Genomic DNA, 13,104 nt, shown 5'->3' with positions numbered 1-13,104 from the left:
ATAGCCAGACGAAGTTCAAGTTCAGGTTTGATCTCCGACAGAACCTTCGCAGGGCCTTATATGAGTTGCAGACAAGTTGCAGAAGCCCATAAACTTTTCGCTATTCACGAATTTTAAAGCAGTGATGGCATAGTGGTAGTAACTTCTGTATTAAAGGCCGTTTTAGGGTCGCTCGTTCGATTGTCCCCGGCGCATTTCCGCATTTCCTTTTTTTTTAAATCTTGAAATGAACTTTCATCAGCAAAACCTGATTTTCCCACGTAGACAGGCATAGTGCTTCCGCTAATATCATAGTTTCCCATAGTTACACGCCAAGTTTGGCTAGATGCCCTAGCGCCACACAGCGCTCCACAGCACTGTGTGGGTGTAAGCTTGTGCTATACAGCACTACAGAGACTTGTGCCGTTACTATAGGGTGCTATAGAGGGGCCTCCACTTTCTACCCAGCCCTTATAGGGAGTCAAACTACAAGTATACTAGATTTCAGTAGAAAACACATTCCCTATTGTATATGAATAATTTATGACCAAAATACGCCTGGAATAAGAAGAAAGTACAACACTGTCCAGAGATTGATTGACCTACAAAGATTGCAACAAGAAAGAATATGAAGTATCTTTTGCAAAACATATTCGTCTTTTGTGATTTTTTTTGCGTTGGAAAGTGGTGTTCAAGCCGATTCCAACGCGTCTATTTACGTAGTATTTAGTTCAAAACTCAAATGGCTTTGGACCAATTACTGGTGAAGAATCTGCCTAAAAACGGTAAATGTTATCGGAGGTCGCCTTAAACGTCGAAATATTAGGGGCTCTCAGACCCGTTTTAAAGCTCTAATTTGTGCGTTTCTAACAAGCCCAAAATCGCATGAAACGGAGCAGAACTCATGATGATAATATATATTTCAGATGTCTAATACAGGCCAAATAGTTTATGCTACAGTTTGTGAGGTACTCCAAATTTTTCTACGCCGTAAATTGGATTGCATTCGCGTGAATGAAGCGATTAAAATAAGCCTACATAGAGGCCAAACGGTGTAATACTCGTGAAGTTATAGCTATGAGCTACCCTAGAAAGTGTAAGTGTGAATTGATGGAAGTCGGTACAGTTGCGGGAAGTCACGTGCCGCACTCAACTCACATTTTCGAACTTAGACAACTTCAATTGTTACTACTACTACCAAAAATCAGGAAATTTCGGGAAATCATCGAAATAGCCAGGAAATTTCTGGTAACAACTGCAAATTTCTTGGAAGGCTCGGAAATTGTTCAATAATTTTGCAATATGAACTTGATATTTGCCTGATTACATGGTGCCATCTACAATTGTGAATGCCCACCTCGAATGCCATGCTTTCTGTGAAAGACAGTGACAGGCGACAAACAACTTCAAGTCGCGAGACAATTCGTTCAAGTCCGTTGAAACTCCGACATCATGTGATTATGTTGAACTTTGAATTTCCCAACACGGAAATTCATTGTTCTTCCTTCCCACCACAATGTTCAACTTGTCCTCGACAAACGGTGTCCTCCCTCGTCGAGTTACAGCATCCTCCCTCCCTCGTTGACGAACCACGTCCCTCGACAAACGGTGTCCTCCCTCGTCCATGAACGGCGTCCTCCCTCCCTTGAAGAATGGCATCCTCCCTCTCTTGAAGAACGGCTTCCTCCCCCCCTTGAAGAATGGCTCCCTGCCTCCCTTGAAGAACAGCTCACTCCCGTGAAGAATGGCTTCCTCCCTTAAAGAAAAGATCCCTCCCTCATCGACGAACGGCTCCCTCGTCGACAAACGACTCCTCCCTCAACGAATGGCTCCCTCTCTCGGCAAACGGCTCCCTCCCTTGACGAAAGGCTCCCTCTTGACAAACGGCCCCCCTCCCTCGACAAACGGCTCCCCCGATGAACAGTGTCCTCCCTTGACGAACTGCTCCCTCACTCGTTGACGAACGGCATCCTCCCTCCCTTCTTGACGGACGGCGTTTCTCCCTCGACGAATGGTGTCCTCCCTCCCTCGTTGACGAACGGCGTCCTCCCTCTCTCGTTGATAAATGGTGTTCCCCTTGCCTTGAAGAACGGCGTCACCCCTCGCTTGTCGACAAACACATCTTCCCTCTGTTGTCGACGAACGGTGTCCTCCCTACCTCATTGATGAACGGCTCCCTCCCTTGAAGAACGGCGTCCTCCCTCCCTTGTCGACGAATGGTGTCCTCCCTCCTTTGAAGAACGGCTCCGTCCCTCGACGAACAACCGTCCTCCCTTCCTTGTTGGCGAATGGCATCCTCTTAGTATCTTTAATACTTGATACTCTGATTCCATAAATTTGATATACTGCAGTCATTACTACGTAGAATATTAGGATATCTTGTATAATGTAGTAGTGCAGACAATAAACTTATTTTTTCGTAACACAAGTTCTGTGTAAAAATCATGCAATATGGTATTAAAATGAGCAGAATGTATGCCCCCCCTCTAGGAATCTGCAGACCCCAGGGGTTGCTACTGAGGGCTGCAGATCTGCTCCGTAATTCTAGGGAGCACTATGAAGTGGCTATGTGTTTCTATGAATGGCTGCAGATCTGCTCTGAGATTCTAGGGAGTGCTGTGTAGTGGCTGTGCGTTTCTATGTAGAGCTGCATAGAACGTGCAGGTGACTGTAAAGGTGATACCCCTTTCTATGGTGCTATGGCACTACACAGCCCTGCCACGTGCTGCCTAGCTCACCCAGGTTTTGCTGATGTTTGCGACCACTACTAGGCTGAGGGCGAGCACTTAAATGCGTCGTCACCCACCACCTGTTGAGGATAACTCTCAGGATGTCATCGGGCCAGCAGAGCACCGCCAGCGAGTGTGCAATTTGTAGGGCAGGGTGGTCCCTACCTGTACCGCCTTGTTCATGGCCTCGGGCTTTACTGCAAAAAGACGCACCGTCCACTCTCCACGTCCCTTCCGTTACTTCGCTCCGATATCAATGGATGCACCAGGACTCGAAGAAAGGTATGTAATATTTTGATGCGGTATGTTCTACCCAATTTCGATTTTCAGGTCTCTCAGCTTTTATCTATTTCCAGCACCCAGCTGCTTGTCTCTCCCCTCGAACCAGGGATGTACGACAAATCTAGGACGATTTCGGATGAGGGTTAAGGGCAGGTGAAAAATGTGTGGAGAGACGCAGATAGAAAAATCATAGTTAGAGCATTATTCTACTTGGATTGGTTCATCCTCGTATGAATTGAACGAGGGGGTGGAAGACTTTGGTCGGCGAAGTGAAGGCTGAAATTGTGACTTAGGGTTAGGGTGCAAGCTCTTTACTGGATTCCAAACGATGGGATACTTCGCCGCCGGACGACGGTTATCAAGAAGCCTTCGACAACCATCGACATGCCCTCCCCCTTGTCTCTGTTCTGGAGATCCGAGTTCCCAGAAAACGACAACTCAACCTTGTTTACATGGCTAGTCTATAGACGAACGGCAGAACAAAGTTGGGAAACATTTGAAGGTGCGGAAGAAGGGCAAATGCCAAGGCCCGACTGGTGAAGAGGTGGTGGAAGATTGACATGACTGGAGGGGCAGAAAGAAACAAAAAAGGAAAGGAGAGCAAAAGAAATATTTACGAGACGCCCACAGCACCGGGGGGAAAGAAAATGTGCACCAGCAGAACGCGAGTTAACCCAAAGTTAACCTCTGAAAAAGAGGGTGGTCAAGACTAGACGTAGCGATGATGTGGCGAAGGGGAGAGGATACGAGAAAGATAGGGCACTCATGCCCACGATGACACAGACAACCGGAATGCAATGAAGGACGGGATGTGATGTGAGGGGGACGAAATAGGGGGGCAAACCGAGAAAACGCAGCAATTGGTGAATGTCAACGAGAGTTTCCAGCGTGTTTCTGAGTGTCGGAATACATAGGTACTAGACGAGGTAAAGTGAGCAGGTGAGAATGATTCGGAGCGGAGGAAGACGTACACGTCATATACCTCTTTACTCCCTACACAAGACGAACACATTGAGTCCTCCATGACGCTGAAGTGAAGGCATTCTTTGCCTCGACCGTCCGCCGCGGCGTCGCCAGAAGTCTAATGTTCCAATATTGCATCCGCTCAAGCGTTAGAATATGGCTGTTGAGGGGTTAGTCGATGAACAACGGTAACTGGGGAAAAGGAATCATATGATAGAAGGATGGGGGCTGATTCATCGATCTAAGTCTCAATAACGAAAAGGAACGGGCATCGAATAGGCTGATCCAGAAAGGAACGGAACAAAAGGAGGAAAGAGATGGGCGTGCGCTGAACACAGGCCCACCACCTAGACAAAAGGGGGACGGTTGAAGTAGGGGGAAGGTCGAAAAAGCGGATGGGTGGAGAGAGCACGCACCCAACTCTTCAAAAAATGCGGTATCCACTTAGCACTTGCAACGAAAACGTTTGAGCGTGTTTTTATTTACCACTAGTAGGCTCTAAACCGACAACATGAGGAAAAGCTACCCATGTAGAAAAACAAACCAAGACGTACATGCAAGCCCGCCCTCCTCCTAGAATCGTCATCCTACACAAGATGGCGTCAAAACTAAATAAAACAGGTACAACTCCGGACTCATAAGTGCGAGTAGATTCCTGGGACATGCGCGTCGGAGACAGATGAGGGAAGAGGAGAAAGCCACTGCTCTGGGATCCATTCAAGCGCATCGGGGCCCCAAATGTCCGGGTTCCTATTAGCTTCGATAATCGATGTAAAGAGGTTTGTGTTGTTCGGGACTGATATTTCATGGAATCCTCTCTGTTGAGACCTCTCAAAGGCTCAGAGAGTGGCGTTATGAATCTTATGATGTCCTGCCGCGTCCTATACAAAGACGCCGTCAGAAAGACTTGACGACATTAAAAAAAGACAGAATGAGGGCGCGCGCGCACGGTCTAGTCAGAAACGACACCGGAGGGTAGAGGCGATGAGTTTCTCTAACAATTGCTTCAGGATATAGTGACTGTGTGCGATGGAGTGAGAATCTGTGAGATCTCAGATGATACGCTAAATTCTTACATTTCCGGATGAATTTATCGCCACGTAACACTCCTACACTAAGTTCAACAAGTATGAGGTGAGCGTCAGCCAAAAAGAATCTCGACTTGGAACCAACCCCATGGATCCACATACTAGTATCTCTTGCGCGTCGATACCCCATCAATTTGAAAGATTTCACCTAGTTTTGCGGAGTGCCAGGTCGAATCAACAGTCCCCAGAACTAAAATACGTAGATAGGAAGTGAAACGGATATCGCGCTGGATGGCCACTCACCAGAATCTCGCCCTCAGTTTCTTCGAGAAACCCGACGCGTTGCAGTTGGGAAGCGTGTTCCGGCATCTGTGGTCTATATACCATTGCTATAGGCCCATCTATGAAGATAATTATTAGCGAAAAGGCTACCGGGCTCAACTTCACCATCCATAAAGAAAGTTCCGACGTTTTCACTGCCAGCGTGCAGCCTCGTACAGCGTGATCTATCTTCTTATCATCCTATGACTTCTCCCTGATGGAATAACAGGGAGGACGACGTTAAATTCAGTGCTTACCTGACTCCACAGTATCGTGGAAAGTAAAGGGCTTATGCCAAGTTGTTGGACGATTGAAGGCGAGCACGTAGCTCCTGCAATGCCAGTCAGTATGTAGTCCTAAGGTTTCACTGCCAGTGTGTACACGTCATTCAATCGTTATATTCCGTAAGTATGTTGCATGCTATATTCTACAAATGAGGTCAGGAAGTTGGGGTAATATGCGTAAGGTAAGCTTGTCCAAGGAAGGAATAATGCAATCGGGTTCATCGCAAATGAACCGCGGATAATGTCAAAGGGGGATAATGAAAGTGTGTGAACGAAGATGAATAAAAAATGGCAAGGAAAATGGTCGTCCGACCCAGCTTGGCCGCCCGAATCATATCAAGAACCTTGGCCTGGTTCTCTCCATCCAAAGATGACGTGGATGTCGTAGTCCGAGATGGCTTGGTTTCCATACCGGATGTTCTCTGCGATGGTGGCGTCGAAGAGGTTCCTAAAACAGATGTTTATGCACAACCAAAGGCGCAAAGTGAAATTTCAGATGTGGTCTACAATTATTGGCAGTTAGCTGCCAGTCACGGCCTCTCATTCTTGAGGCCACTTATCTCCTCACTGTGAGTTGCTCTTCTCAACGTCAGGTTACTTATTCAAGGACTTCGCAACTAGGCAACTTTGTTATCCCTGAGTTTGACCTTCGCAACCCATCATCATGTCGTTTATTATTGGCGACCAGCGCAGCCGTAATGCTCAAGCACAAGCCAGACCGAAAAAAACGCAAGGAATATATTGAATATGTAAGCGTGAACACAGCTCCTTTCACCACACGACCTCGCTGCGTTTTAATAAGCGTCGCCCAGCTTGAACAAACTGTTGCAATGCTCTAAATGGCTCTGAGGCTACGAGAAGAGCGGGCGGAGCTCTGGAGGATGGTCGCAGAGATCAGAGGGACATCAACCGCCGGCATGAGTTGGAACTCATTGACAACCTACCCAGATGGCTAGTGTTTGGAAGTCCGGTCTCGTGACTGGAAAAAGACCGTAACCAGACCGGACCAAGACCGCAAAAGACCAGACCTGCGGTTACGGTCTTTTATTTTTGAAATGTAAAGACCGCAAAAAGACCGGTTAACGTGAACCGGTCTTGACCGGTTTGGACCGGTCTTTTGTAGCCCCTTAAATACCCTTTAAAACGCACCCAAGAACGTACGATTTGGTAAAAAAACGAGAGAGATATGAATTAAAATGTAAATTACTTTTGGGAATAATAGATGTACAGTCATCCACGTGACAATGTCACATAATCACTCAGTGAAACACTTGGGATGTATTTTGCATCTCCTGGCGGAATGAAAGGAGGTACTCTGCTCAAATTTTTTCCAATCTTCGGATCTAATGCCTGCGGAATCGACCATCAAAAATTCTCGATGAAAAAATCACTTTTAAGTATTGAAACTGCCGAGCAAGCCAGGTAGATCATGGATTTTGGATGTTTTCAATTTTATACAGAGGGCCTCACCGTAAAAATGCTGTACCTGACCATACCACTCATGTATTTAGTGACCAGCATGGGTAATACCACAGTTTTTTCACCATAATGAGCACATCACACTGTATCACAACTGCATCTTGACGAAGAACCCGCACCCACGTGTGAAACTTGAAGCTGCGTGCACACCCTCCTTGCCATCGACTCGCGTTTATGGGCTCTCGCTCCACCTACTTGTGTTTACTGAATCTTGATCCATGTATTCATGTACGCAGAGGGTCTATAAACACTTATTGTTAATCTTAGTGGACATTCATTCGTTCAACGCAGCAGATTTGCTTCAGAAAGATCACCAACCTGCAGCTGCAAGGCTAGCTGCAGGTTTCTGTATGTATACGCGGAGTGGGCCCAATGTTTTACTTAATTTTTAATTGAGCGCCCCTCTCTTCTACCTATGGCTGGCCGAGCCAAATCCGATGTCGACAAGGCTTATGCGCGCAAACGTGTTTATGAGGCTTTGATGGTCCGGGCTGTCGCCGCATACAAGGCAGATCAAAAGAAACCGAAGAAAGATCGTCGTGGATACCGCAAAATCTGCCTTGATTTCGAGAGTCTTCAATTTGAAGAGACTGGTAAGTATATTAATGCTATTCTAAATGACATTCAACTCATTTTTTTGACAGGAAATCATATCAAACTCAGTTATACAACCTTGAAACGACATGTTGCAGGTGGAATGTCGCATGAACGAGCAAGTGCGGATCGATCCTGGCTTACTGATTCCGAGGTCGACATCGTCATCGATTTCATCAACGAGATGGCGCATCGTGGGTTCCCTCTCAGTCATGCGCGGCTGAAGGAGCATGTCGATGACATATGCAGTGCGCGCCTTGGCGCTTCCTTTCCCATCAAAGGTGTCGGAGAGAATTGGACTTACCGCTTTTCCAAAAAGTATTCCGAACGGATCAAGATCTCACGTTCCCGACCACTAGAAGACAAACGAGGGCGCGCAACAAATCCACACAACAACGAGGCGTGGTGGAAACTTCTTGGGGAGACCATCACAAAATACAAGATCAAAGAGGAGAACACGTACGCAACAGATGAAGTTGGAATACAGGCCCAGGGAGGTGGTGAGCGTGAGTATGTTTTCGGCCCTCGTACAAAAGCCGCACCCTACCAGCAGCGCTCTGGAACGCGTGAAAATATTACCACCATCGTTACGATCTGTGCAGATGGCACAAGCACACCTCCTGCTGTTATCTTCAAGGGGAGTGCCTACCAGGTCAAATGGGGGGAAAATAATCCCCTTAATGCATCGTATGTCATTCTATTCACTATCTTCATGTCTGTAAATAAATCTTCTGCTAGGATCGGATACCAGCAGAAGGGCTGGACAGATGGTGAAATCGGCGCATCCTGGATGAAGTTATTTGAGAAAGCAACGCGAGAAAAGGCAAATGGCGAGTACCGCTTACTAATTGTGGATGGACACAACTCACACTACACGGTCGCCTTTCTCCTTCTTGCTCGCCTCCACATGGTCATAGTCATCTGCTATGTTGCGCATGGGACACACGTCTATCAAGGTCTTGATGTGGTCGTGTTTGCTGTGCTGAACACTATCTCGGCGTGGAGCGCGATGCACTGCTTCGTACAACTGGGAATGCGATCGACAAAGGAAATTTTCTCCAGGTCATATCTAAGGCCTACATTACCACTCTGACCCCAGAACTCATCAAGACTGCTTTCCGCAAGACCGGCATCTGGCCATTCAATCCCAATGTCATTACTGCTGATATGCTTGCGCCAAGCAAGGAGACATCCATCCAGAGCCACCTTCCTGTCCCTACTTCCTCTCAGCCTGTCCAGATTCTTGCCACCATGTTGAGGGACCTTCAAATCGCGGGAGATACTCCAGATACCGATGCTGATGTTATCTCAGGGGGTCAGCGGGCCGGGCCGTCACCCACACGAAATGAAACAACAGTAAATTCCACACGCACACGCCATTCAACCAGAACCACCACTCACCTCGAAATCCTCGAAGGAGCTGTTGCCGCCCTCAAAAAGACCAACCTTGCCTTCCTTGCCACTCCCACTCCCACTACTGCTGCTGATCCCATGCCTACCACTACCACCCGTACTGTCCAGCAAAATTCCGTTCCCATCAATAACGCAGCAGCGGCATTGGCTATCGTGCCCACTACAGCAAACGAGCTGCTTCTCCTGGCAGCGCTTCGGGAATCACAAAGCCAGAACCTTCGCACTGAGGTCCACGCATTCGAGCTCCAGGCATCCAACATCCTCAACGAAGCCTACGCAAAGCGGCTCTGCGCAAAACTGGCGGCACGAGAAGAGAAGCGCAATAAGAAGAAGACCATAAAGCTGGTCGGTGATGGTCTGGCTCGGCTTCTGAGTGGGGACGAGTTCTATGAGCTATAGTGTTTGAAAGTCCGGTTCGGTCCGGTTTTTTGATGCCCAGCGGCGTTAACTGTAACCATAACCGGTCTGCCTTTTCCCCAGAAGTCAAAAGACCAGACCGGACCGCAAAAAGACCGCAGACCGTGGTTTTTTGCGGTCTATAGACCGGTTTCGGTCTGCATCGGTTTTAACCGGTTTATGACCGGTCTTTAGGCCAATATTTTAAAATTATGAATCTGTAAATTTATTAACATCTCTAATAGCTTCAAAACGAGCCCAAGAACGTTAAATTCCATTAGGAATTGGTGCTTCTATAAAATAAGTCTGGTACATCTATTATTCCCAAAAGTAATTTACATTTTAATTCATATCTCTCTCGTTTTTTTACCAAATCGTACGTTCTTGGGTGCGTTTTAAAGGGTATTTAAGGGGCTACAAAAGACCGGTCCAAACCGGTCAAGACCGGTTCACGTTAACCGGTCTTTTTGCGGTCTTTACATTTCAAAAATAAAAGACCATAACCGCAGGTCCGGTCTTTTGCGGTCTTGGTCCGGTCTGGTTACGGTCTTTTTCCAGTCACGAGACCGGACTTCCAAACACTAATGAGCTAGCGCAGCAGAAAGAGAAGGAGATGCGTGAGGTTGCGAGGGAGAAGGAGAGGAAGAAGGATGGCAGAGCGTTGTACAAGGCAGCTGTTGAGGAATGGGAGGTTGTTGAACAGGAGCGAAAGGATGCCAAGGCCGTCGCCACTGCCAATCTCAAGAAGGCCGTCAAAGCATGGGAGAAGAAACGGGACGCTGCAAAGGCGAAGGGAACGCGCTTCACCTTAATCAAACCAAAGGGGGATCCAGCCCCGAAAGCCACCCCAAAGCCGAAGTTGAAGGACTTTCTGGGTGCCGTAGCCGAGGATCAAGAACCCGAGAGCAGTGGTGACGACGCTGACGAGGGGGGGGGAAGTGCAAGCGTGAGCGGCAGCGATGGAGACGACGACAACGACGACAATGACTGAACGGGCTAGGCGGGCCGGGCCCTGTACCATTGACCCATAATTCCGGTTTCACCTCAGCCACCTCCAATTCCTTCGCCCGGCTCTCAAATCTTGCTCATTTCTTTTAAAATCACTCTCATATTGTAGCTGGGATACACGTTGATACTGTTGTACCTTTTTGTTTGTGAAATTCTATTTATTCCTTTCATCGCATGATTTCTACGATTTGGGTGTGTCATTGACACGTGCATGACTGTACCAGACTTATTTTATAGAAGCACCAATTCCTAACGGAATTTAACGTTCCTGGGCTCGTTTTGAAGCTATTAGAGATGTTAATAAATTTACCGATTCATAATTTTAAAATATTGGCCTAAAGACCGGTCATAAACCAGTTAAAACCGATGCAGACCGAAACCGGTCTATAGACCGCAAAAAACCGCGGTCTGCGGTCTTTTTGCGGTCCGGTCTGGTCTTTTGACTTCTGGGGAAAAGGCAGACCGGTTACGGTTACGGTTAACGCCCCTGGGCATCAAAAAACCGGACCGAACCGGACTTTCAAACACTACAGATGGCAGGCGTTGTGACCGAGACCATACCCTGGTGGGCCATGCTACGGAAGGGGTATACATCGTACAGTCGCACTCCTACCACTATTCAATACTCAATGCTCAAACTCAACAACGTGTAGGTCCCAAGTGAAACTCCACCCCATGTGACGGAACCACTTTTGCGACCACCGCCATCGACAATATCCCAATCAGCCTCGAACTATCACTGTGATATTCCCTCCAACGCCAATCACCATGGTCCTGGGCCAAGCTTTTCATTTGGCTTGCAAGTACCCGCATTCCAAATGCCAAATACCCCATCGGGTTCAAGTGCCACTACAAGCCCCCCATTCTTGGTGAGTATTGTTACTATTTTACCCCCCATCCATGCGTCCCGACGCTGGCGATAAAAAATTTTCTCGAATCCTAGTGACAATCCTTTTTTTGTTCCCGGCTGTAGCCTAACGCACCTATACACCTCCCCATGGACCTCTGTCCACAACAATACAACAACACGCTCTCAAACTACATGCAATATCCAAACCAATATATTTCTGTCGAAGTGGAGGACGACGCCAGTTATATTGTGAGTCAACACCCTCAACTCGTAATATCTTTCATTAAAAATAGGCATTTTCAGCTGGGAGACCATCGATTTTTTCTAAGCTACTGTTATCCGCATAGCCATCCCCACGACTACAATGGCACTTTGTATGAATTAGAACATATATTCAGATAGGCCGCAATTCCACAGTTAACGTTGTTTTTGTCATTGGGAGGAGCCTCTTTGGTTATACCTTGCTTACGATACCCTTTGCCTCGGTAATAGTACAGGCTGTGGGCGGGGTGTAACCTTTGTGTGTATAATGATCTCAATATTTCCGCTTTGTTCAATCATGGCTTTAAATCCAGGCTTAATTGGTAGAGAACCCACCGCAGCGTTAATCATCGCAGCTATCATCCCATACCCATCCACTCTCCCCGTCAATGACGATAGGGCCTAATTACATTATTCTTTCATTTTCCCCTGCAGTGACAAAATAACATAAGGTTAAAATAAACCATTCCACAGTTCCTAAAACAGAGCACTAGTGATGAATACTCAACAGTGAGAGTCTGTGAGACACTATGAAGCCAAAATATGTACATCTAAATCCAGGCAAGGTACAATGGATGCATGGATAGCGATAGGTGTTATACTGCGTAAAGCTGCGTAAAGTCTATGTGCATAAACGAATCCACGTTCAGCAGAGTAACAGATGATGACGACGACGATAACGTGGGGAGTGAAAGGGCAAGTGTATATGTATAGTGCGATATGATGGGTGATGGATAGTAGATAGCGACGATGAGCAGAATTTTATTGCGCTGTGGTGGCGATGGTGGTCAGGGGAACGATGGGGCTGGGAGGGCCCGTCCATCAATGACAAGCAGTGCTGCTGGTCAAATCATGCCTGCGGTCTTAAGGTGTTCCTGTACGATGGAATCTCTCACTGTCGCAACCAAGATCCATCAGAGAATGCATTCACACCGAGAATGGGAAACCAACCTGTCTTGAGTGTATTCGCAGTAGCTTCGGTGTCCTACAAGGACGACATGTTCGTGTTGGTGACTGATGGTAATGAAGAAATGAAACAAGAGAGACATACAGTCACGGATGTCGCATAACAGTAACACATCCTGGGAACCAGGGACTGCTCCTTCAGTATATCCTTGAACTTTTTTTCAAGGTCTAAACAACGCATCAGCCCAAGTCCCCCAAAGAAGGCGAAGGGCGAGCACCACTAACATTTGATAACACTCCCTGCCTCATTCGGCCTTTCCCCATAGTTCGGGAGGAACTTCTTCACCATAACGCCGGACTTCAATTTACGATTGAGAATATCGCATTTGTTGAGGAAGAGGATGAGGGTTGCTTTGACCAGGAGTTTAGAGGAACAGACGCAGCGCCAGAGGAGCAAGGAGTCTTTGAGACGGTTGATCTTGGAGTCTTCTTGGAGGCGTTCGTCGAAACACGATATAGCTATTCAAAGTGAATGAGATTGGTATGGAATGAGATGAGGGTCGAGGAGCTTACGTGCGAGGAAGATGATGGCGTCGACGTTGTCGAAAAAG

The 13,104-nt window shown here is 47.3% G+C and overlaps 4 protein-coding genes across 4 annotated transcripts in view; 2 read left to right on the top strand and 2 right to left on the bottom strand.

Annotated features, from left to right (window-relative positions):
- Positions 1–2,889: 2,889 nt before the first annotated feature.
- Positions 2,890–3,457, top strand: LACBIDRAFT_329758 (uncharacterized protein; the record flags this gene model as incomplete). The annotated part of the gene is made up of 3 exons (XM_001883983.1): positions 2,890–2,990; positions 3,039–3,132; positions 3,290–3,457. 3 exons carry the CDS (start codon positions 2,890–2,892, stop codon positions 3,455–3,457), a joined length of 363 nt encoding a protein of 120 aa, XP_001884018.1.
- Positions 3,458–4,588: 1,131 nt separating this feature from the next.
- Positions 4,589–5,171, bottom strand: LACBIDRAFT_303213 (uncharacterized protein; the record flags this gene model as incomplete). Its single annotated transcript, XM_001883864.1, has 3 exons — positions 4,589–4,771; positions 4,923–5,067; positions 5,116–5,171. The coding sequence occupies 3 exons, from the start codon at positions 5,169–5,171 to the stop codon at positions 4,589–4,591; spliced, it is 384 nt and encodes a 127-aa protein (XP_001883899.1).
- A 703-nt stretch (positions 5,172–5,874) lies between these two features.
- On the top strand, positions 5,875–6,647 carry LACBIDRAFT_329757 (uncharacterized protein; the record flags this gene model as incomplete). The annotated part of the gene is made up of 3 exons (XM_001883982.1): positions 5,875–6,155; positions 6,275–6,335; positions 6,543–6,647. The coding sequence occupies 3 exons, from the start codon at positions 5,875–5,877 to the stop codon at positions 6,645–6,647; spliced, it is 447 nt and encodes a 148-aa protein (XP_001884017.1).
- Positions 6,648–12,479: 5,832 nt separating this feature from the next.
- LACBIDRAFT_329755 (heterotrimeric G protein alpha subunit B) overlaps positions 12,480–13,104 on the bottom strand; it is a gene marked incomplete at both ends in the record, with an annotated part of 2,609 nt that continues 1,984 nt past the window's right edge. Inside the window, 3 exons of the mRNA XM_001883863.1 lie at positions 12,480–12,572; positions 12,639–12,721; positions 12,779–13,012. Coding sequence (XP_001883898.1) covers positions 12,480–12,572; positions 12,639–12,721; positions 12,779–13,012 — 410 coding nt within the window. The remainder of the gene's footprint in view (positions 12,573–12,638; positions 12,722–12,778; positions 13,013–13,104) is intronic.

The sequence above is a fragment of the Laccaria bicolor genome, genomic scaffold, assembly GCF_000143565.1.
Source record: "Laccaria bicolor S238N-H82 LACBIscaffold_23 genomic scaffold, whole genome shotgun sequence".
Lineage (NCBI taxonomy): Eukaryota > Fungi > Basidiomycota > Agaricomycetes > Agaricales > Hydnangiaceae > Laccaria > Laccaria bicolor.
Note: the sequence above shows the minus strand (reverse complement) of the source record. Positions and strands in the feature narration are given on the sequence as shown.